The sequence below is a fragment of the Micrasema longulum genome, unplaced genomic scaffold, assembly GCF_059751315.1.
Source record: "Micrasema longulum isolate JH-2025_06_02 unplaced genomic scaffold, ASM5975131v1 h1tg000485l, whole genome shotgun sequence".
Lineage (NCBI taxonomy): Eukaryota > Metazoa > Arthropoda > Insecta > Trichoptera > Brachycentridae > Micrasema > Micrasema longulum.
In genome coordinates this window covers 382015-408282 of record NW_028277682.1, presented here as the reverse complement: position 1 = coordinate 408282, position 26268 = coordinate 382015, and the positions used below count along the sequence as shown (strand labels likewise).

Genomic DNA, 26268 nt, shown 5'->3' with positions numbered 1-26268 from the left:
AAACTTATATCATTGATATAAATAATAAAAAATAAGGGTCCAAGATGCGAACCTTGAGGGACACCTGATGGGATTGGTTTAAATGATGAATTAAATCCCTTGAGTGAGACTTTACTTTTAACCCTTTATTATTTGTATGTAAGATTTTAACTGCTGTATTTTTATAAGAGTCAATTTAAATGCGATTCTTGTCCTTCAGTTTACGTTGGAAGAACATCAAGAAATTTTGATATTCGTGTTAAACAGCATATTATGAGGTGTCTTCACAATAACAATTTCTCTATTATTGTGAAGACACCTCATATGTTTTTAAAACCCACTCTAAATATTTATTATGTTTTCAACATTATTTCCAATCTGTGAAAATACCCCGTTAACCTCACAAAAACACAAACATGATCCCAAAGAAAAAAAATCCAAGCATTTGTCTTTCCAGCCAAAGATGAGAATCTACGCCGTATAATGCACGAGATGGAAACACTCACGGAAGACATGTCAACTCTGCGTCAGATTGCCGATATGGCTGCTGCTCTACATGGACCGGGGAGAGCCCAACTTGAAGAACTGATCAGGGATATGATGGGAGGTCTCGGCAGACAATTATCCGAGCGACAGGGAAGCGACTCGCAGCTAGGATGTATGGAGTTGTCACTAAACACTTCGTAAGTGCAGATTTAAAATCTTTGATACTTTATTATTTAAAGACTAAAAATATGCTTATAAGGCAGTTTACTCGTATATCCGTTCAGCTGATTACTTGCAGATCCAATTCAAGTATTTTATTTATAGAATTGAGTCTTCAATGTACTAGGAAGACCAAATATGTGTAAATAAGGAAAAAAAAACATCATTCATTTCTAATATTTTGAGTACATTGAAACCTTTGTTTTCAAATAAATACAATGTTAAATCACAGAAAGTGTTAGTTTTTTGAGATTGGAATAAGAGATTCTAGATAAGGCAAATTTTTTTAAATACCTAGAAAATCGTTTATTTTGGAGGACAATGTCTAAATGGATTGTTATTTTCAGAAACCCTTTAAATAATTAGCTAAATTTTAATGTCACAAGTCTAGCTAGTTTAAAATTGTTTTTAAAAATAAAAATTCCCTTGACAGTTTAAATTTAAACACTTTTATACAAGAATATGTATTAATAATTTTTTTTTTCACAGACCCTTTTAAAATATTTCTGTTGTAATGAATATTACAATTCGAACCGAGAAAACGCAATTGTTTTTTTTTTTTTGTAATCACTTAAAATATTGTTTATCAATTTTGCCAATGCGCTTTTTGCACCATACAAGATCAATCATAGAATCAACTGACTGTTTGACATAAATTTTATTTGGACCTAATATACAATGATGAACTACAGGACAAAGCACCCAAGGTTGAGAAAAACTCATTTTAAATTTTGTGTATCTCACCCGGATTTGAATTATCGTGTCAAATGCCTTAACCGTTACACCGTGGGGACCACCATAACTTTTATTTTATAAATATTTCAACCTCACCATGCTAACTATATATCTGTTTATGGTTTTAGAAGCGGAATAGAGAACCTCTCTTTAGTCTTCTCAAAACCAGAAAAACGAACTAGTTGGGAAGAGGTATTCAATGAAGCTAAACAAAAAATTGGTGAGTTTTGAATTTTTTTATAGATGTCTTATGTCTAACATTGACGTCTAACAGACCTTCATCATTATAAGACGTGACGCTACACAGAACAATATCACGGAGTGTGATGAAAAAATGCTTTAATTGCACTGTAGCTATTTAAAACAGAACAATCAAATTCATTTAATGATTAAATAATTTTTAGTTGCATTTTTCGCAATTTTTAAAGTAAAACATAAATAATTCAATGATAGCCAATATTGTTGCTATGATGAAAAGTTTCACAAAATATGAACTAAGGAAATATGTATATGATATCTTTCTCACAGAAATGTTTTTATGACCGAACTGGCTTAGCAAAATATTAAAAATATAACCAAAATATTAAAATATAATTTTTTAGCCCTCTCTGATGACAAAAGACCTGCCCCAGAGTTTGTGACTCCCGTACCTATAAGGAAGACAAGAGCTGGACTTCAGTTCACCTGTGCAGCTCCGACTTTAGCTTGTGGTCCTAATTCTACCAGAGATGTTTGGGTGAGTCAGTTATCTAGCTAACCCCAGATAATTAATGTTATTTGTTGTTGTTATGATGGGGGATTTGAATAGTGCCGTTTTCGTCAAATTCACCCCAAGGAAACTGTACTTTTAACATACCTACCAAGAGTCTTGCAGTTAGAGACTGCTACTATTTTACTTGATTCTAGTTTCATTTTATTTTATTTTAAATGATTTAAGCATAAATTATTTTCATGGTGAATTTAATTTACAGATATGAGTTAGAATATGCTTCTAGTCTTACAGCTACATAGTACAAGAACATTCTGAATTCTAGACCCTACTTTGGAGGTTGTAAATATGAGCATTAAATTTATAAAATTGAAATCTCAAAAAATGTTATTGAAAATGTTTTTCCATTTTATTTATATCTTTCCTTAAATTTATTAAATATACAAAATGTGCTGGTCCACACAATATTTATATTCAAGGCGTCATCCTTCCACTCAACATTCTCTCTAATTTTTATTTTGAATTTTCTTATCTCAACTTTACAGTATGTGCCCAACTTACATGAACTTCTTGACTGCAAAATGAGTGGTTCTTTTCTTTTATCTGTATGTCAGTTGAAAACTCACAATTTTTGGAATGCTTTTGTGTTTGGCATAATGGCCTTTAATTTAACCTAATTAATAAATCAATAATTTATATGTTCTGATAAGTGATCAATCGTTTCCAGGTGTGCAACAGTGATGGATATGTGGGGCAGGTGTGTGTGTTAACACTGTTACCTGAGCCGCAAGTCACGTCCTGTAATGGCGTGTGTAATGCTCGCATCCTTTGTGTGGCTTGTATACCGCCCACTCCTCCGGTCAAGGCACCTTGTGCCCTCCCATCTACAGAACAAACTTTGACAGGGTTCGTGAATATTAATTTATTTTGTGGTATTTATTGTAAATCTTAAAATCAAAAGTGAAACTTGAATACGTAGGATTATTTGCATACAGATACCATTCCTAACCTATGAATGAAAAGTATCGATGATATGTAACTAAAAAGTTTAACTTGACCTTCTTCTATTGTCAAAACTCTGTTGAAAGATGGCAAAACTTGATTTGTCATTTTTTATCAATTTTGAAGAAGAGCTTTGATGGGCTCTGAAAAATCAGGGTTTTATATTACAATCCTAATTATAGTGTCCATGTCAGTCAGTGTTTTTACACAAAATGCGGAAAAATCCAGTGATACAATATATAACTTAATATGCCTAAAAAAACCAAATTATATTTGGCTATCTTTCAACAAAACTAAGTATTAAATAATGACCTTAACTGCTTGTTCTGGATTTAGAACTTTTTTATTATGTAAAGAAAAATGTAATATGGCTATGAATTTCTTAATTGCAAAAAAATAAACAATAAAGCTATGGTTTTTTGAAGAGAGAGCGGTGCCATTGTGTAGCGGTGGATGACATGATTAAACTATTGTCTCTACAATCCAGATAGCGCAGGTTTCCTAAAGAGCGTTGATTGTGAGCCGAATGTCAACAGCGGTGCCGTCATTTGCAGGACAGCTGTCCTACTGATATGAACAGTATGGGAGCGTTTTTTCTCGTGTAGCGGTGAAAAATTTTGTGTCTAAAAATGAGTGCAAATGTTATTTGGACCATCAAACATGACTAAATTTTTGTTGATTTTGTATAAAAATCACAAAAACCTTGAAATTCGCACTAAACGTTGAAATGCACACTATATAGCATGGTTTTTAAACATCTTACTCTCACTTGACTTCTGATGGCTCCTTATCCTCAAAACATACCTGAAATTTATTTGAGTGTCCAGATTGACCATTTTTCGCCGCAGTATGTTTCAGTTTTATAAAAATAAGTTGATCAAATTAGGTGATCACTGGCACTAGATAATAGCACCACTCTCTTACAATTCTGGTCATTGTTAAGATGGTCGTCTTGTTACGCCCACCATGACACCACTTTCTTAGGAAACCATAGCTAAAGAGTTTATCAGATTGCTTAAGTTAACTTAGAGCGTTCATGAAAACATCCGAGTGGCTAGTCTTTAAATTTTCCGCTATGACAGTATAAACAGTAAAATTTGTACTGCTTAAGCAGTGTTAACAATTGATGAGGTTTTATTTATTTATTTATTTATTAATGAAATCATACAGTCCTTATATAAAACAAGGTACAAAAGAACAATTTTAAAAAGTAAGACCAATTACAGATTTCACACTAATGAATGCAGAAGGAGAGGGGAAAAATAATTTAATTCTAAAAAAGTTAAAATAAAAATATTACATAAAAAGTTCATAAAAAGGAGAAGACATTGTAAAGCTACTCTACTTTCCTCCCCCTCTCTCTGCTTCCATGAACATTTCAATTTAATTGTAAAAAAAATCACAACGAACAATAAATTATTCGATGCAGGTAGTAGATGTAGGTAAGTATAAATTAAGAGTTGAAATGAAATGATTAAAATTAAAAGTTAAAATTAAAATGAAAAGTTTAAATTAAAATTAAGTTAAAGGTTTAAATTAAAAGTTAAAATTTTTTGCAGTCATTGCAATCCAGCGTCCAGTTGCAATCTCGATTTGATTGGGTTTAGGCGTTGGTATATTTCTTCTCCTTTTTTATGTTAATCTGTAGTACATACTAATGAAATTTACCATTTCAGATTAAACCGTCAAAACTTTTCCAACAGTAAGACTGGTATTAGTATATCTATTCAAGATGCGGATGAAGATAGTCAAAATATAAGGCTAGAAAGGTAAATACTTGCCATATACTTACTGATACGTACATATATGTAGTTCATTTGCTATACATTTAAGTACTAACTAACAATCTTTCTCATTTACCTGATAGTTTATGAAGATTACTTGCAAAATCAAAATTATGTAGGTCGTAGAATAACTTCATATTATTATGATACAAAATCTTTTTGAAATCAGTCCCAATGCTTATTTTATTGATACTAATAAAACATCTTATTTTAAATCATAGCTGTATGTTTTTCTTACGCTCCCATTGTTTTATTGGTATGAGATGTCAACGGTAAAATTAGTCATCTTAATTCCAGCTCGTCGTCCAGTGATGATGAAGATGAAGGCTCTTCAGCTGGGGAAACTGGAACAGAAAACCAACAGATTGCAAATACCAATAATGTTCCCCAAGCCCAGGGCAATGCTAACTCCCAGACACAAAACAATTCCTGTGTGGTACAAAACAGCCAAGGTAAAGTGGTCTGTGGAACCAATAGTGGACAAAATATACCAATCAACCCAGTTATGAAGTCCAGTTCAAATCCAAACGTTGATAAAACAGCAATGGGTATTGCTTCTGGTGCGTTTTCAGGCTCAATTTATTAATGTGCCGTGACTTTCAAATCGCAGTTAACCTTTACAATCTGCATTTATTTTAGTTATGTTAGCTCTTGCATGCTGTCATAAGTAATTCTAGAAGTCTAAATGTTCATCTGCTACAAGTTTGTAATGGCACATTAACAAAATTAGACCTTGTTTCATGTCACTTTGTTTCGATAATGTACAAATGGATGTTGTTATTGTTTTTTATGTTTACCCTATTTACTCCCTAATTAACATCACAACTTTCAATAATTAGAAGTAGGAACATAGTAAAATTCAAATTAGTAATGAAATGCGATCACTTAGACGAATGTGTGGGAAATCAATGCACGACAAGGTTGCAAATGATGAAATCAGGCGAGCGCGCACATCTGAGACAGGCATTATTGATGAGATTAAGAAAGGGTCTTTAAGATGGTTTGGTCACAGAACTAATGGATGATGAAAGAATGGTAAAATATATATATTTATGTGGCGAGAATTAATGGTAGTGTAGGGCGAAGATGACCAAGAATGACGTGGCATGATCAGATAAACCAAAATCTTTATTCTGGCTGTGTCAAAAGCTGGCATAACCGAAGGCCATGCATGATATGTATGAATGTGGAAAAAGCTAGGAATGTATGTCAGGATAGACGTTTGTGGCGGTCCACCCTCGCGTAGTAGTAGTAGTAAAGTGTATGAAACTTAGGTTCTGTAACTATTGAATATAGTTTTGTTACTTGCTTAATTTAGTATTTGTGAACAATTGTAGTTTTTCTTTATTATTTCTATTGGTTTTTTAAAAATTGTGTCTTCTCTTATGAATTTTAAATGTTTGTAGTATTTTTTTGCACCACAACAAACTTAGTAGTGAATTACAGAAGTGAATTATTGCACAAAACACTGAAGCTTGAGAAAAAAACATTTTTAATTATTGTGATTTACCATCTAATGAAAACCTAGCATCTTAGCCATCAGGGCTATATATAATATCTAGGGCCTTACTTATAAACCTGGTAAAAAGTTACACCTAGGCATAGTGGTAGAATAAGGATGAGAATACCATCCTCAGTCTATCACTGTAACAAAGATGGTATTCCCATTCTTATTCTGCCACTATGCCTAGGCATAACTTTATACCAAGTTTATGAGTAAGGCCCCTAGAATTTTTACATTTGCTGTAAAAAAATATTGTCTCTTTATTATACTTATTTATATTTTCATCTTTTTTTTTTTGCACCCCAACAGGCCAGGAGGCCTAAGAACAGTGGTGAATTACAAGCACAGAACACCCAAGCTTGGAAAAAAATTGATTGAATTTTTGTGTTCTCACCGTGGAGGCCGCCAATACTTGTCTTCAATTTTTATTTCTTGCTATGTAATTTCATAATAGAATCACTATTCAATGTAAATTTTGTTATTTTCCATCGCTACAATTGGGGAGAAGATCACGATCACCGGTCAAAGCCGGGTAATGTTCGAGCTGAAATAGTACAATTAACGTAGATATGGCGTTTTAAATAACATGTCAAACAAAGCCGGGTAAATTTTACATTGCAAATAATACCATTGGCCTAAAAATGATGGATATAATAAAAAACATCACTTATGTTTTAGGAGTCAGAGTCTTTGAATCGAACATTGACATTTTTACTTTGAGTTAAATATATTTATACCTAAATAAGTTTAAAGGAAATAAAAATTGTAAAGAAAAGGATAATTTCTTCCCAAATTTACAAAATATTAAATTTTTAAATTTAAGTTATTTATTGACAATTTTTGATGGAATTTCATTAAAAGATGTAATAACTTATATTCATACATAAGTTACTAATTAAAAATACTTATTTTTAGTGGTGGGGGTCAGTGCTATGCAAACTCCTGACGTCACTGCGACCCATATTAAAAATACTTGGTACACTTCCACTAGTTTATTCAACCAATTAGCGCTTTCACCCTCTTCAGACTGGTAAATATTATACAGTGTAAGGATAATTGATATACAACTAAATATTATCTTAAGTGTGAGTAAATTTAAAAACTCTTCTATCTCTTTCAACTTATTTTTTAAATGTACCTACACATAAGATAATATTTAGTTTTATATAAATTATCCTCTGTATAATATTTACCAGTCTGAAGATGCCCATTAGAGGTTGAAAGTGCATTATTCAAATAAACAAGGGGAAGCGTCCCAAATATTTTTAAAAAGTAACTTATACATAAATATAAGTTATTACATCTTCAAATTATTATTTTATTTGGTGCTTGATTTTTGACCCCTGTAAGTTGCTCTTTGATTTTCGCAATCAGCTTCAGCAAACTGAATTGAATGGATGAAATTACACAGAAATTTGACTTATGTAGAACAATTATTTTTGTTTCAATGTTTTTGATGTATAACAGATTAAAGAATGATCTCTATGTTGTCTGTTCTAACATTAATCGTTTATATATTATATTGATTTCTCAATATATTTAATGAGGTATTATTGCATTTATTACAGCATATCTGAATTAAACTGCATATTCAAATTATAATTGTAGGCACTTCGTCTCCAAAGCAATCGATCGATGAAAATAATTGCTGTAACCAACCAACGATGTGGCTTGGAACAGAAGATGGCTGTATCCACGTGTATAATTGCTCGGATAACATCCGAATTAAGAAAAATAAAGTAAAGATACAACATGGTTCCGGAGTATACTGCATTGTGTAAGTGATATATTTTATACATATTTTTTGTTAAATATTTTCTTTCTAAATACATTCTAGTACCAATATATTATCTTAAGTTATCATTTTTTATTTCTATTAACATACCTTTCTTTTTAGATACATTGACAATAAAGTGTTTGTGTCGCTGGCCAATGGAGAAATAATGGTTTATGTACGGGAGAATGGTAATATATTTTACATATTTTAATTCAACTTTAATCCTTTTTACATCTCTTAATCGTTATTGATGTTTGAAAAACTGGGGTCTTTTACAATTTACGGTCTAATAATTAAGTTATTAAAAACATGTCATTTTACGTACATACGTAATTAAAATAAGAGTGTTACAAAATTTTAAGCTATTTAAATATAATTTTCAGCTATTTTAGTTACAGTTTAAGTCACATCCTTTTTTTTTGGCAAATGACTGATTCAGAAAAGAACAAACTTGGATGAAAAGCTTAATGTTTTTTTTAAAATTAATAATATTGTACATTGTTTTCTGTCCTGGGTACTCTGTTTCCATCCATGTCCCACAAGTTTGACGATGCCATCAGTCCATCTTCTCTGTGGTCTCCCTACTTTTCTTTTATTTTTATAGGGTTTCCAATTTAGTATTCTGGGGGTTCACCGCTATTCACTGCCATTGTTAACTTCCTGTTTTGCCACAAACTTCCTGTCTTGCCTGCTCACTGCCATTTTGTCTTCCCACTCTTTCTGGCATATCAGTCACCTTTGTGCGTGTCTTATTTCCTCATTCCTTGTTCGGTCTGTTAAGGAGACGCCCAACTTTTGTCTTTCAATAGACCGCCGAGTGCACTTAATTTTGTGAACACTCCTGGTAGTGAGTGACGTGGTTTCAAGACCGTACAACCGACCGGTAAAACACAAAAGTTATAGACTTCGACCTTCAAATTGTTTAGGATTTCCTTATTTCTGATAACGCGTTTCAGCTTTCCAAAAGCAGCCTATATCCTAGTTTACGTAATATTAAAAACAATAAAATTTGTTGAAATTTATAATAGAAATAAATGATGTGTTTAAAAAGTATGCAAAAATAAATTATAATGGTGGTACAGAAGTTTTCTTTTATAAATATCAAATCGGGTTATCTATAAATAAAATTTAATTATTGTTTATTGTATCTTAATTATATATATTTTTTCTATATGCTTTGAAAAAATTCCAAAAAAGATTATTCACTATCAGACAATGAACTTACTTGTTTACGCATATCTGGTACAGCATTGTTTTCATTACCTGAGATTTCCATAGCTCTCTGCATACCTTTCTACTGAGCAATAAGTACATGGAAGAGGTTTAGGAAAGTCCGAAAATGAATAAGTCATAGTTTTACTGTTACACAAAAAAAATTACACTGTGTTTTTTTGAAGGGAGTCTGGTTTCATATTGAGCTAATAATTGGTATTCAAAATAATACAGTGTGAGAAAATAAATATGTCGGAATGCATATCTTTGAAATACAGACTTCACTGCCAGACAAAATTTAATGTTTATCATTTATTTGTTTATCTCAAATTCAAAACACTGATCCCTCCAAATTGTATATAATGCGTTTGCAGCCATCTTGAGTTTGCTTCTATTGTTTGGAATCCTCAATATACAATTTATATATCACAACTAGATAGTATACAGAATAGATTCCTTAAACTTCTGGCATACTTATTTTGCCTCGTACAAAGACTCTTCTTCCCTTCATAGTTTAACTTCCCTTACTAAACGTAGAAGCATTTCTGATCTGTCTTCCCTCTTCAAAATTTCAAACAATTTTATCGATAGTCTTCTATTTCAATAAACTGTCCCGTAAAGTCAACACGACAAGTTAATTTTTTTTATCATCCATTGCCCAAAAAAAAATATGTTCCAAACTCATTCATTTATCATAGCTACTCTAAATTTTACTTACTTTGTCCCCATTTAGTTATTTTTAACACAAAATTTTGTGACTTCAAAAACATTAGTCAGACTTTTTGAAACACGGTATGTTTATGTTCCTTAATTATGTTCATGTTATTATCGTATCAAAATTTTGAATCGCTCAACTATAGAATGGAAATCCCTCTCCTCCACTCTATTTATTTATTTATTCATTCTAAATTACACTAGTTTAAATATTAATGAACTTATTAAAGCTTTTTAGGCTGTGCCCATGTCAAGCCATAATAATTAACAATAAAAATAAATAGTAAAATTAATTAGATTAAATTATAATGACATGTGATGCAATAGAATAACAATCTAGAAAAAAAAGGTATAAATAATAAAATTTAAAAGAATACAATGCAAAAAAAATAATCATATATAAATTTTAAAATATAAATTATACAAATTTAGATTCATACATAATTAAATATACAAAATAATGGTATCATTAAAATCAACGAAATTATAGTATAATATAATAGTATAAAAAAAAACTAAATAATAGTATCATTGAAATCAATAGAAAAAGAATACATATTCATATATATATATAAACATAATTGAAATGATAATTGAGATATGTTTTTTAGAAATTCACTCTATACTCTAATAAATAATATGCCAAATAAGAGTAAGTACTGAATTATATAATACAAAAATATATAATGAAAAAACATAAAAATATCGAGATATATAAAAAGCAAATAAATGTAAAAGTATGGAAGGAAAGCAGATTTGTAAATTTTTGCTAATTGCTAATCTCGAACTTTAAAAAAAATTGACAACCTCGTCCCTATCAATGTTTCCTCATCCCTTAAACTTTTTACGGGCTCTTTTTTTCCCTTTACTGTGTAACATGTTCTCTCATTATATTTGTGAAAAACTCTAACTGGATGTATGTACTATTTTTTATAATCTTAAATAACAACTGTCAAAAATAAAATAAAAACAATGTTTCGTGGCACTAAATATTTTTTCACTAAAATGGTATATTTCCTTTTTAGGCAGCTGGGTTGAGAACACAAATATTTCAGTGGGAACTGTATCTTGTCCGGTGACTAAATTACTCCTATCTGGTGGGAAACTTTGGTGTGCTCAGCATACTAATGTAAAGATTATAAATCCCACCACCATACAGGTACATAATTTAGGAAATAAACATATTTTATCTGCAAATTCAATGAGGAAGCTCAGTGTTTTTTAAAAAAAAATCAGTTTGTTTAATTTTTTATTTTAACAAACTAAGCCAAATTTTTTTTAAGGTTTTGTGATTTTGAAATTACTCTACGCGTGATATCACGAGTTGTCATTGGTGAGTTGTGCTGACATTTAAAAGTAGAGCCCTGTAGCGTCAAAATGCACTAAACGTTGAACAAAATGGCTACCCGGAAACCGGAAATCTATCACAACACATAACAACTCTGTAATTGATTCATAAAAAACTTGTGACGTTCATTTTTATTGATTTTTTCACACATTTTTTGTTTTTTTGAAGGAAAAAGAACGCCGACAAAAAGCAGTAAATGAGATATAGGCGCACCAGCCAAGGTTGCTTGCCAATAACTAATAATAATAATAATTTTCAGAAACTTCTCTATTACAATGAAAAAAAATTACCACGTGTTCATTTTTTTTTTAAATAAAAAGAAATACTTGAATTCTTATTATTTACTTAAATATTCAAATTTTTAGACCATTCCATGTCATAAATAACTTGTGCTGGAAAAATGGAAATCGAGTTGTGGTAGAGTGGGATTTAAACCTCGGAACTTTAGCATGTGAGTCCACTATACTACCACGGTACCACAACCCGGTTCAATCATACCATTATATAATAATTATCAAGACTATACTGCATTAATAGCAATGTCATTTAAATCACTAATTACATGAAATTTTTTGTGTATTTCAATTGATTAAAACTGCTTTAAAAATAATATTTATATGTTTTAGGTTGAAGATTCATTCTGTGTCAGTAATGACTCCCAGAAGCCCATAAGTCACATGGCGATCTCTGGGCTAGCCGTGTGGGTTGCCCTTCACAACACGGCAGCGCTAAAGTGCTATCACGCCAACACTAAGGAGATGCTCACAGAACTGAATATTGCTCCAGCGGTCACTAAAATGCTAGCCGGTAATTATCTTCTTTGCACAGAATGAACATTTTTTTAATTAAACTTTTTTAAGATCATGGAAAATTTTAGAAAAGCTAAAGGCTTTCGGTTAAGGTTGCTATATAAGGCAAATGCGCAGAAATTGAACAATGACTTCATTACGCTCCTATCCGCATCTTTTGGTTCATAGGGCACTGCTTTGGTTTGCAGAATGCAGAATAGTTGCAGATTGCATTGATTGCGGAATGTTTGTATACGTTATATCTTTAATCTTTTTAAAATTTGACCACATAACCGAATACCGCACGCAACTACACTGGCTCAGTATCAGGCATAGAAGAAACATTCACAGTTTATCACTTCTTTATAATATTTTGAATAATCTCACTTCGCTTGTTTATCTGAGACAGCTCTTCCAACGAGAGAACCCGTTTCATACCCATTCACAGTTATAAATTTTTTGGCTCCTCTTTCACATTAGTAGCTGCTCGATTATGGAATAATCTACCCTCAGACCCCTTCTTTATTTACAGGGAAATCAAGATTGAAATGTCACTATCTAAATATTTCAGTTGTTCCTTTATCCTTCTTCTTTCCTTTCCATCCCCTCTCCCCTCTTCATAGTATAGTGTTAATTTTTGAATGTATTTTTATTTTCTTAATCTTTGTTTTTAATTTTTGTCTAAAATTGTAAGATTCAATATGTCCATATACTTGTAATTTTCTCAAACTGAACGGTTTGGTTAGGTAGGAAGAAATCGCCTTCAGGCAATATGCCCCCCATTACATGTATATAAATTGTAAATGTATATTAAGTGTTAAATAAAATTGGTACAGCAAATGGAGCTTGAGGTGGTCAGTTTCACATTGCTGCCAGTCCAGAAACAATGAATATGACGAGAGGCCGACTTACCTTCACTTGATTTTCTTATTCATGACTTTTACCTGAGAGCGGTCATCCGCCTGGGGTCTTGGTTCTATTTCACACACATAACTGTATTCTGGACATAGTTAATATGCCAACTGTTAACTAATTTGAAATGAATAAAATTAATATATGAGTTGTAAATTAATCCATTTTCCAGGTTGTGATGATATAATACGTCAGCACAAGGCTGCTTGTCTGCGTGTCACCTCTCTCCTGGCGTGTCGGGACCTCTTGTGGGTCGGAACTAGTGCAGGAGTACTGCTTACAGCACCTTCAGCTCTGCCTCGACCCCCCACTGCCCCTTCGCTGTGTGGTATGTGATCTCTTATAGGACCTTGTTGTATAAAATTTGCAGTTTTGTGACAGCCTTATAATTATTGTATATGAATTACAATATTTTTTTTATTAAACATAAAATTACAATTTCACAAACAAATCAAAACACATGTGGCATAGTTTCAAAAACTAAATCCACCAAGCGTCTATTTGTGGCTTGTTGGTGGAGATTTTTATTAATCCTTACTTGATTATTATAATACAACCTAATTAGAACTCTGAAAACCAAGAACGCACGTAGCGGCCTCCTACGAGTGTTTTGAGGGTGCGGCAGTGGACCCGACTTGGACACATACTGGAGGTGACTAAGCAAAATCTTAACCCATGTTGCCTCTTCTTCACGCCTTCAGGCTCCCGCCATCCTGAAAGACCATAAAAAATGAGGCTTTATTCGGCAAAACTAAGAAATGCAGGATTTATGTAGTATGAGACAAGAGTGCTGGCCAGAGATAGGGTCTACTGGAGGCATCTAGTGATGTCCTCTTACTCCGTTTGGATGTGGAAAAAATTAAAACTGTTTATTTACAAGTATAACATTTGATAAGATCAATAGATACATGATGTGTATTATTATTTTATGTGCAGAGAATGGCTTTTACCTAAATACAAGTCATGGATTGAAAGCGCATAATCTAAAAACATATGCCTATATTATATTTTTCAGGTATTCCACAAGGCCACACCGGTCATGTCAGATTCTTGACGGTCGTAGAGTCTTCTGTGTTAGCCAGCTCAGCGCAAAGCACGCCCAGCAAGAGTCAGAAGCAGTCTCTTCTCAGAAGATCCACTCACTCTCCTAGCCAGCTGAAAGTGGCTGCCGAACAGAACACTTCTAAACAACTCCTCGTTATCTCGGGAGGCGATGGATACGAAGACTTTAGAAGTTCCGGAGTGTCGGAAATCGCTGGCCGGGAAGATTCCACTAATCACCTCCTTCTTTGGCGTGTCTAAATTAATTTCTTAAATAGATAGAAACATAGATAGATCCAGTTTTTTTTTTTGTAAATGCTTTATAAATTAATTTATTTCTTTATATTATCTGTTTTGCAAAATAATACTGCCGTCCTGAGGTGGCACGTTCATTAAATTGCATCCTTTCTGCTGTTCGTGATATCTGATGATGACAATTAACTTCATGAACTATGTTTAAGAATTTTAAGTTTAAAACATTTTAGTAATGAAAAAGTTATTCAAGAAACACACATGGAAATGAATTATTTAAAAAAGTATTCGTATATTGCTAATCTAACCTAATCCTTGACATAGTTGTTTTCAACTTGAGGATTTGGACGGCAAAATGTTTGGTTACCTATCTTAGTTTTACTGTCAAAAAACCCTACAGATGTCTGTGACAATCAATTTACATTTTGAAAAGGTATCGTTTTCTCAGGGCGGCAGAGCCCATTTTATTATGTATTTAGATTTCACTAAGTACTGCAGTGTAAATCAATATTAAATTATATTATCTGTTACTATTCATTAAGTTAACTTATTTACATACTTATAACAGTTATTTTTAAGTGCCAAAAATTCCGATGTGTCATTTGTTTAATTTATTGTACTTAGGTAAGTTTTTTTGAAAGCCAAACTGTGCATTTTCATCACATTATTAAATATGTATGAAGTATGAAGTTGAAACATTTTTGGATATTTATTACAAACATAACAAACATTCTCATTGCTTTAACTGCTTTATAATTTTTATTCTCTTGGCGTTTCTCGATTTATAAGTTAGATGCCAATAAATTGTCATTTATAAATATATTTTTTGATTTAATTAATTCTAACGCTTACTTTCTTACAATACTAGTCATGTTTATTTTTATTAAGATTAGATCTTCCCTTTTCTGGATGTTAAAATAGGCTAATTTCATACAATGGTATTATTAAATGTGTAGGAACATGTTAATTAGTTATTTATATGTATTTTAAATATTTAACTACTGTCATTACAGCTAAAAAATATTAATTGTCTTTAATAATTTTATGATTATTAATTAATCTTAAGTTTTAGGTAGTAAAATGTGATTTAGCACAGATTATGGTTTTAATTATTGTCATGTTTTTATTCAAAGATTTTACACAATATTACTATGCATATTTTGATACATTCAATAAATAATATTCGATCTACTGTAGAGATCTACTGTACAGTAGATATAACCAATGACGTATAATAAATAGACCTGTTTCTCCTATACTAGCTTCATCTAAAATATAGCAAATATTGTGTTGCCCTTAACAATAAAAAAAAGATAAAGCATACATCCATGCATATTTCTTTAGCTAACAGCTGTAAAAATTTTCAAAAATGTACATAAACATTTTAACTAATTATCTACTTATTCCATTCATTGGATTGTATTTACGAATAAAACAATATATCTGTTCATAAAACAATATAGCTGCAGTGTAATTAAAATATTTTTTCATCACACACAATGACATATTTCTGCATAGCATCATGTCCGATGATAATGAAGACCCGTTAGAGAATAAAGGCAGGAAAGGCAATTACCCACGAATTTAAATGTTATTTTCTTCACGCTAATAATATGTCTATTTAACTATTCGTAGTTGGATATAACATTTTTTACTTAATATGTCAATCTTATTTCTATGATTTATTGAATAATGTACTTACTTAATGTATAATTTTGTCGTAACAGTTGAAATTCAGCTTAAACACATCAGTATTTTTCCTATGATTACTTTTTACTTATACATATTTATTCCATGTTCTTAATGGATATTAATCTTCTTTAAAATATGTCAGTAAATATTACTTATCAAAATTGATGTTAAATATTTATATTATGAATGTTTATAGTTAGAAATGAAAAGTATTTTCAGTGTATATACTTATGTAATTAATTAATGATTAATCAATTATTAGAACATAGCTGGTAATCAAACAGGTTAGTAAATTTGTATGCTCAATTTTTTTTTCTTAGAAAAATTTACTATCCAATCATATATATTTTGGAACATACTTTTTAATAACCCTGTAGAATCTCTTATAATATGGCTTAAGTCATTGCTTATTTTTTAATTCAATTGTAAACCTTTTTCCTTTTGAAATTATGCTGTTACGTATAATATTATTATGTGTAGCCAGCAATATATTCACATTATGCCATGTGAATTAACAAAAATGTTTGATTGAATTTCTCAGATCAGATAAATTGTATTGAATGCCAACAGCACTAAACTACAATTTCAGTCAAAGAAATAAAAAGGCATCTAAATTGCCTTGATTTGTCAAATCTTTCAATGCAAGATGGCCGCCCCCAATGTGAAGTTGTCGCAAATAAAAAAAAGTCATAAACCTTAAAAAAAGATTTCCCATATAAGTAAATCAGATTGTGAATCAATGATTATCTATTTTTATTATTCCAATTAAAAGACAAATTAAATTATCATATTTAAAAATATATATTTGGTCCGATTGAAAGGTGACTAGTTTGAAATCAGTTCACTGTTTTGTTTTTACAATCATTGATTTTTATCAACAGGGCAATCATGTAAAGGTTTATAACAAAAGAACAGACGATTGGAACTATTTTTGTTTTCAATACATAAGTTATTTTATACAATTTCTAATTTTTAACCCTTTAAGGTGCAAGTATTTTAAATTGATTACGATGCTATTTTCACAGCATATGAAAAGGAATTCTAAAAGAACAAACAATTATTGTTTTGACGAAACTTTGAAAACTATTCAGTTTTCAAGTAAAAATATTTTTTTAAATTGATATCAAAACTAACCACCGTGCATTTAGAAAGTTGTATTGTTTTCAATCAAAAATTAAAATTTCTTAAAATTTTGTTTAGTAATTGTTGTAAATGTTAAAAACAAATTTAAAGTAAATAAAAAATATTAAGGCGATAAACAAATAAAAACAACAATATATTCGATAATTGAGACGGTAAACACCAATCGCAAGCTCTATCGTACGCACGGATATGGATTTATCATCCACTTTATGTTTTTACAAGTTATCGAGTAAACGCGGCAACTTCATACCAATTGGTTAGTCTTCAGATCACTTCCCGCTATATTAAAATGAGCAATAAGAGCCAAGCTCAGTACAATATTGTATGGGATATAACCCTAATCATAGGTGATCTCAAAAGGCACCACTTTTACGATTTACTAAAGAGTTAAAAATGCATAGTGAGATAAATCCCATAAGTTTATATATACTTATACATACTATCTATTTTGTTTTTAATGATATGCATGTTCTGTATTGGCAAGAGGTATTCAATGAATTTTGAACCATCAGTGTTAAGTAAGTCACTCCGTTCCTCACTCAAAGTGAATTTAATGTATTTCATGCCATAGGCTGAATTGTATCTATTAATTTTGAAAAAAACAAATAAAAAGATGCCGTTTTACTGTCTGCTTATTTTCATTTTTACATATTCAAATGATAAGATTGTCATTAAACATATCTCTTCAAATTCAAGAAATTTAAAATCAAACTTGTCCTTCATCAAGGTATACTTCTTTAGTCAATTTGCAAATTGGATTTAGTTTTGTCGAATTGAAACAATTATCGCTATGAGTCAATTAACTCTAGAAATTTGAAAAAAGCAGGTGTTAATAGTCTATTCAAGTATTTATATTATATCAAATTAAATAAATCCAAAGCACCTATTTTATTACATAAAATTATATAAAATTCTACATATCAGCATCGGTAATCGATTATTAATTTGTTCAATCGAAAAAAAAATGGGCATTGAAGACTATAATCGGAACTCAATTTTTTTTCAGTCCAATCTTGAACTTGGGAATCGAAAGATTGAATCTTGAAAAGTAAATTCTTCCTTCTCAGTTAATTGTTTTGTGTGATAATAGTCCATAAAATGTAATGAATGTTAATATGTATGTAGATATTAATATAATATGTTGGTTTTATCCATTCTGTATATAAAAGTAAAGAGCTTTATTTTAAATGTAAGATTTAACGATCGTTACGTTCTCGTAACAACATTATTATGCATCAGAAAATATTCCATAAATGTTTTACTGTATAAGCCCGTATTTCATTATTTATTGATTTATATAATGAGGCCAGATTTAATTAAAAGAAACTATAATCCAGCCAAACGGTTTTTTTCTAATGTAGAAATTTTTGACACAAACTCTCGAAGCTACGTTCGGGGGTGCCAGATCTCACGATTCATCGTAAAATCTAAGGATTTCGTATAAAATCTTGGCAAGTTTTGTGAATTTAATCGTACTAGCTATAAAATTATGTTATCAGTGACATAAAAAAGGTCATTACTTTATTTGGTCCATTCAGATGGAAGATTTTATACATACAATGTATAAATAAAGATGTAACGACATCTCTGTCACTGGGAGATACAAAAGACGGTATAATGACATCTTGGTCATGTCGATTTCGACGTTTCATGTTTTTAAATAATTTATTTATGGCTATCCTGTGGACAGCCATTTAGATCTCCATTCAGACGTTTTTAAATAAAAACCTTAGAAGGGATTATTTTTACAAAATATAATAACAATGCTTCCAGCCAAAAATGTCATGACTTTAGAATATTCTCCGAACTAGTAATAAATTGAAATAAATAGTCCAATTTTAAATTTCAAAAATATTGTGGAAATAAATAAAAACCTAAAAATTTAGCTGAAAATTCCCATGTTTATGACATCTCATGATTTTTGGACAAAACTTGCCTCACGATTTTCTCTGGAAACAATCTGGCACCCCTGGTGTTTTTAAAACAACAACCTGATATCATTTCAATATCTTTTGATTTTAGTAAATTTACTGATTGATTTGGGTATCTAACAAGAGTTTTGCAAAAAATAATGTAAATAAAATTTTAACATAATCGTAATTTTGTAATATATAAATCTTAGTAACGTTAAAAAATAGTGAACTATTTTTTAGTCAACTCCTCTTTTAGGCTGTTAGATACTATTTCATATTTTTGTGATTTACCAATGTCATAAAAAAGTGCAACAAATTGAAATAAATGCAGTTTTAATACTTGTTTTCATTTCAGCACCTATATAAAAGGACACGAAACATGTCACATAGGTATTTGAAATATGGTCATCTCTATATGTAATGCATTCAGAAATGACTAGTTTATGGAATCGAATAATATTTTTGTAAATATGGCTTGCCTCTTAGCCCTAAAAAAACTGTTTATTTACGCAAAATGCTTTTTGTAAAATCAGTCCATTATACAAATCGATCGATAATTTTCACTTCTCTCGGAAATCAATGTCTCTATACAATGGGTGTAATTTCATATTACTTTAATAAAGTAGCTCTTGTATTTTATATTTTCTTAAACATGTATTAGCTTATGATTTTTTCACTGTCATGTAGTAATCGGATAATTAATATTTATGTGAACAAAATACATCTTACTGATTATATTGATTGTTTTTTTAAATAAATATTTTCAAGGATATCTTAATGTTGTCCATTATTTTAACTAATGAAAAGAGAAATAAAAAATGTCACGCCCATTTAAATTTATATCTTAAATATATTAAATTGGTGAGTTTGTTATTTTCTCAAAACCACTCGCTAATGTTGATTCACGTGAATTACTCGTTAAGCTAACAACCTTTTGTGAACATTACGAATGAATTAATATTGCAAATAGAGATCGGGAAAATCTATGAAAAATATATCGGTACTCTTTGCAGACATATTTGCAAGAAATATAATTTAAAGCAGATAGGAGAGGAGGTTTAGCAGCTGGTAAATTTTCACACAGTAATGCTAATTTATAATGTTGATAGTAAATAAAACACTGTATTTTTTTCAGCTTATTATTTGCAAGTCATCTTGTGTCTGTAATTAAAATAATCTTAACAAATTAACTTCCATTAAAAAAATATATAAAATCTTACAATTTTTGTTCTAGAAAGGAAACATAGAATATAATCGAACACAACAGGTGAACAGATAAAAAATTTTAACATTTTTTACAAACCTAATCTTACAAAACACTATTGCACAGTTATGTTTTTACTTAAAATTATTTCTGATTTTGCATTGGGTAATCTTTCGATTGATTTTCTATTGAGTTATACTCAGAAAAAAATGATAATGAATGAATAGCGCATTGGAAAAAATACAATAAATAATGTTTTACATTCTATAGCTTATATTATCATGGAAATATTTATTTTACTAAACTCATAAATCAAAGAAATCACACCTTGTTAGTGGCATTTATTTTTCTAAATTGATCATTTGAGTATGATTCAAATATGTACAATGTTTCTGTAGTTTGGACCATCAAAATAAGTTATTGTATGTTTTTTGTAATTCATTTTCTGACAAGTTTCTTCATCATTGCTCTAGTTTAACAATTTCCCACAAATAGTGCACAGAATGAACATTTAAGAGTTCCGATTATTTACATCACATTTGTAAGTTCAATAAAATTATCATACCTAGTCTGAAGCTTAATTTCATTGTTTTTAAATGGTACGCAAAAAGCCTCATCAAAATCAACCCATAATGTGCTTGTTCTTACAAAGAAACAACCACATTTCCAAATTGATACTCACTAAATGTTTATTTACATCAAATCGGATTGTTTTTTTACTTTTTAAATAATTAAAACTTACATTCTATAGTTTTTCTTTATAATGCTACTTCATTCATCGTAATACTGTCACCAAAATGCCCATGACAAAATTATCTAAAATACTTCTATTCAACATATTTTGTATATACACATATTCCTATCTCTTTGCAAAATGAATAATAAATAACTATTGGAATGTGATAAGGAATTACTGGATTTAATGCCACAATAACTGGATTAATCTATTTTTCCCTTAATAAAAAGTTTAGTAATATTTTGGCACAGAAAAATGAACAATCACTACAAAAGTTGCATATTAAATTTCATTAAAACACAAAGGAATGGAATGATGCTCAAATTTTTTGTCATTTCACTATATTTTTTAAAAGCTTAAATGCCAACTTGAGTATTTTAAGTTTGTCTAAAAAAAATAATCACCTGAATCGTAGCATTATTATGAAAATTCATAAAATGCACAAATAAAGTCTTGTCAAATAATTCAAATATACAAACAGATATAAATAATATTTATTTATGTTATTTTGTATTCGGTATAAAATACAGCTAAGTGTAGGTATGTACATAAATTTTATTGGACGATTATATTTTTAACCTATGTAAACTACAGTACGAACTCACTTATAAATATCAATGGAATGTCACATGTTACTTTATATATTAAAGTTAATACTATGTACCCAATAGCTACTCCGGTACGCACGAGCATTAAATATTGAGTAAATTAAACAGAAATAAATCATATAAATATTTTACAGTAACAATCAAAGCGGCATAAGAATACCAAACAAATTTTATAACAGTAAGTATTGTAGCCAACAAATAATATGCGTTTTTTACTCATAAGTTTAAAAAAAAAAACATTTAATGTTTTTGAAAAATAATATAAACACCGAAGAACCAATTTGTATTATTAATATAATATAAATGGAATGTTAAATACTTCAAATCATTAATTTAAATGGATTTTTCTCAATAGAAAAATATTTTCGTTGTTATATTAGTAGTGATTGTGGTTTTTTCATTCTATTTCTATTCGTACAAGGTAATCTAGTATAAGAAAAAGTATACATTCTTGTTTTATCAGTTAGTAATAATTTATGTCTTTTGATCAAATTGGAAGTCTATCTAAGAGAGACTAATGAATTTTCCATAGTTACTACTAATTTAATACAATCATTCCCTACTACAATAACCGACGCCATCAATAATAATTTCCATCAAATATGGCTTACGAGGAATATGGCGCAGAAGGAATAATTTAAATACCTTACATCTAAAAGTGAATGCGAGACTATGAAGCCGTCGAGTACCAATTTGATGAAGGAGGAGCAGCTTTAGCCGAAGGGTGATATAAGTGGAAACCGGAACCACTCGGATAGAACTGGGACTGTTCTAATGGAGAAGTGTATTCTAATGCCGAGTAGACCTGGGGTTTCAGAGGAAGAGGTTGAGCAGGAGCTTCTCCAGAAGGAATATACCCGTGCCTCAAGGATTCAGAGTACTGACTCTCAAATCCCGGGTGCTGCTGTTGCTTATCTCTCGGAGACACGGATCCCGGTGGAGTCATGGCAGTGTGGTAATCCATGGAGTATGCGGGTCCTCCGTACGTCGATACGAGATTCTGGAAGGAATCTGCATTTTTCTGCGCATGTAGGGCTATGAATTGATCGCTGTATGCGGATCCTTCACTCCCGGGCGGTGTCGGTAATGGGCCAGCGGGGTGGGAGTGAGGGTGAGGGTGAGGGTGCGGATGCGGGTGTGGAGGCTGACCGTGGCCGGCTGCCCTGATCACGCTCTCTCTACTAGCGTATAACTGTCTCAGTAGGGCAGACGCTGGAAGTCCCGGAGTACCGATCTGATGGTGAGCTCCTATCCACTGGATTGTCGACTTGTGCTGCTGTTGCTTTAGGAGAGTATCCGTAGAGAAGTCGGTTGGTTGGTGCGTTGTTGGTGATCCGGTCTTATTTGGGTTCATGATAGTCGTTGGCAAGTGTTTGGACATGGCGTTTTCTAGGTCTTTGACTGACGCTGTATCTGTTATGGGTTCTTCTTGCGTTGGCGGGATTTGCGGGCTAACTGTGTCGGCAGGCTGCGGAGTGTTCGGTCTGCACGGGTGCTCCGTGTCGCCCGGAGATTGTTCTTCTTCAGGTTGTGTGGCCTTGCGTTTTCTGGCTCTTCTGGTCGGCGGCGCTGGTGGGGGCGGTTGCGTCGGGGGCGCGGGGGGGGCCGACTGCGGGGGCGGAGGTGGCGGTGGGTGTTCCGCGGCGGGGTGGGCGCGAGGGGAGGCGGGGCGCGCCCCTCCCGTCCTGTCCGCCCCCGCATCGGGCGACCCTTCACCAGGGTCTCCCGTGACAGTTTCTTCGCTTTTTACTCCCTGTACACCCTCCTCCATTTGGCAACAGTCCATTATCAGATTTGCGTATTCTCGACCACTGAGAAAAATAACAGACATTTTAGTATCTCTCACTGACGCGAGTAAGTAATAAAGAAATGGAACAGCAGAATGAATAGTTTCCTCACCTTATAACATAATTAACACAGATTATGTTCTGCTCCTCCGCATTCTTGGATGAGCAGACGACTGTGGCGCAGGTTTGAAGCCAAGTGTATCCGCCGGACTTGTTCATTAGCCTATAGTAATGGGTCAACACCTGGCCTTTGTTTATTACTAGAAAAAAAAAACAAAAATGGTCATTTAATTTGTTATGAAAGCCTCCAACCATTCTCTGAAATGTATTCTAAATGTTTTTATTCAGGCGCAAGCGAATACGAAGTCAAATAGGATCATGTATTTTACGTTTTTTTTATTGGTGGACTCATTAATTTATCTACACGAGAACAGGAAAATGTAGGTTGATATGTTAATTAAAATGCGATCGTCCCGTTTACCACACATATCGACATGTAATTGAAGACTTATGATATGTAAATCGCCTATGTGGAATTTATGCCAGCGACAAAATCAGATTATAACGAAGTTGAATTTACATTATTCGCCGATCCGCTTCTAAGGCTCAGAGACAGAAAATGGCGTATCGTGTGATGCAACAAGACAGCATGATGGGCATACTAATGGACAACCCATTATCTTGTAAGGACCTACCAACCAAAGATGTCACAATACCACAATAATATCTTTCAACTGTAAACAATAGCGTGAATAAAAAAATAGATGGAAAATGCGTAGGTATCTCCCACGATGCAAAACAATGGTCACTTTTGATTTCAGCAAGTTTCAGGAGCGGTAAAAGTATATTTTTTCTCATGTTATCTCAGTTGATTTATTGTTTTGTATCTATAAAATGCAATAAAAAATATTACTAACAATATAATCCTTAACCTAACAGCTACATGAACGACCAGAATCTGATACGAACATCGAATGTTAAGGATCTGGGCGTTAGATTTGTGAGCACCCTGACATTTCATGAACACATAGAGACAATCAGTGGTAATGCATTGAAGATGTTAGGGTTTGTTCTGCGTAATGCCAGGATTTTCGAAAATACCCGCGTACTGAGAACTCTTTACAACTCCTCGGTGTGAAGTAGACTCGAGAATGGCTCGATGATTTGGGGGCCACATGAACTGAAGTACTCTCTGATGATAGAGAAAATCCAAAAGAAGTTTCTGAGATATCTCTACATGAGAGAGTGCGGGTATTATCCTCGGCTCTACCCGACTGAGTTTCTCCAGAGTATGCTCGGCTACAACAGTTTAGAGACTAGAAGGAATGTGTATTTGACTACACATTTTTATCGATTGTTGCGCGGTAAGATCGATAATTCTGAGATTACGGTGAGCATTGGTTTGTATGTTCCTGATAATTACCTAAGACAGCGTCAGCATAGATTGTTTCATATTCCGATACACAAGACCAACCTGCCTATGGTTATGCCTGTTGGAAGGGCTACCGCTATGCTGAACAATGTCGCTCTGGATATTGATCTGTTCCATGTATCCGAAGGGGTTTTCCGGAGCAGGATTATCCTACTACTTTGACATGAGTCTCTTTCATGTATTTTTTTCTTTTTTATAATATGTACGTATTGAATATATGTTTGTAATGTATATGATATATTTAAAATAAAGTAATTGAATTGAATTAAAATAAATGAATAAACAGATTTTTTGCGTTAAATTTTTTCTGAATTAAAGTCTCGAAATAGGCAAACAGGGGGTTTAATCTAAATCTAAATAATAATTTGTTTCGAGCATTTATCACTGAATTTTAGTGGCATAAATAATTAATTAATATTGAAATATTTTACAAGAAATAAAGTTGACCACCACCGCACCCATTCGTCACTAAATTGAATGCTTAATCAGGAAATTCAGTGTTTTTTAAAAATAAAAAAAAAAAACATTTAAGTCACATTTAAAAAAATAAATATGCATCAGCGCTATGATTTTTAAAGTTTTGTATTTCTGAAATTATTCCGCGTGTGACGTCTCAAGTTCTCTTTCGCTTCTTCCCGGTCAGTTCTGTCGATTAGTATGTGAACGGCAAGTAAACCGGAAATCTTCCACAACTCTCTTATCATTGGTTGATTCATATGAACTAGTGACGTCGTTCAAAGTAGTTTGTTTTTATTAAAATATTTTTTCATACGCTTTCAAGAAATTGCCGCATAACTAAATGCCTGAATTTTTACCGCACGTAAGAAAGCATTTTTCGTATCCAATTCCACGTAGGGCAAGTTACTCATTGCAGCTAGTAATCACCTCGATATGTTTTGGAAACCATGTAAGAAGCTATCTTCCTATGCACTCGACTGCATCCTATTTTAGTGTTTAGGTCCTGTGACTACTGTCTTTTTCTGAGAAAATCCACGGAAAATAAGAAATGTTTATTTTTCATTTTGGCCGTGACGTTTTGGGAAACTTTGATGTAGTAAACCAGCTAATTGGTATTCACGGCTTGTCTTGTCAGCCATCGGTCAGCCAAACACGTTGCGGTAATAAAACAATTCAATTTATTTTATATACGCTAAAACTGTTCATTGTTTGATAGGGCGGGACGCGGGCAAATGGCGCTCAATACTGCGATATCCGATTCTTGGAAATGTGTCAGCCTGTGTCGAACTAAATCACTCTGTAAAGAGACATGCCAATAACATACTGATCGGCG

General features: G+C 31.9%; 2 protein-coding genes across 2 annotated transcripts in view; one reads left to right on the top strand and one right to left on the bottom strand.

Moving 5' to 3' along the window:
- Positions 1–441: 441 nt before the first annotated feature.
- Positions 442–19945, top strand: LOC148281238 (rho guanine nucleotide exchange factor 17). Its single transcript, XM_088227025.1, has 12 exons — positions 442–662; positions 1548–1639; positions 2022–2155; positions 2856–3034; positions 4807–4899; positions 5212–5474; positions 8027–8195; positions 8316–8383; positions 11147–11280; positions 12096–12276; positions 13342–13497; positions 14185–19945. Exons 1-12 carry the CDS (start codon positions 463–465, stop codon positions 14469–14471), a joined length of 1956 nt encoding a protein of 651 aa, XP_088083151.1. The 5' UTR covers positions 442–462; the 3' UTR covers positions 14472–19945.
- Positions 15665–26268, bottom strand: part of trh (PAS domain-containing protein trachealess) — a 169187-nt gene continuing 158583 nt past the window's right edge. The window contains exons 9-10 of the mRNA XM_088227024.1: positions 23658–23805; positions 15665–23569 (exon numbers count right to left, since the gene is read on the bottom strand). Of these exons, the coding sequence (XP_088083150.1) occupies positions 22429–23569; positions 23658–23805 (1289 nt within the window). The 3' untranslated portion in view covers positions 15665–22428. The remainder of the gene's footprint in view (positions 23570–23657; positions 23806–26268) is intronic.

Bases quoted from the DNA above. Each gene is read 5' to 3' on its own strand.
- LOC148281238 (XM_088227025.1), top strand. From the start codon at position 463: ATGCACGAGATGGAAACACTCACGGAAGACATGTCAACTCTGCGTCAG. The intron at 1,640-2,021 runs GTGAGTTTTGAA...ATAATTTTTTAG, and splicing joins TGAAGCTAAACAAAAAATTG to CCCTCTCTGATGACAAAAGA. The intron at 5,475-8,026 runs GTGCGTTTTCAG...TTATAATTGTAG, and splicing joins AGCAATGGGTATTGCTTCTG to GCACTTCGTCTCCAAAGCAA.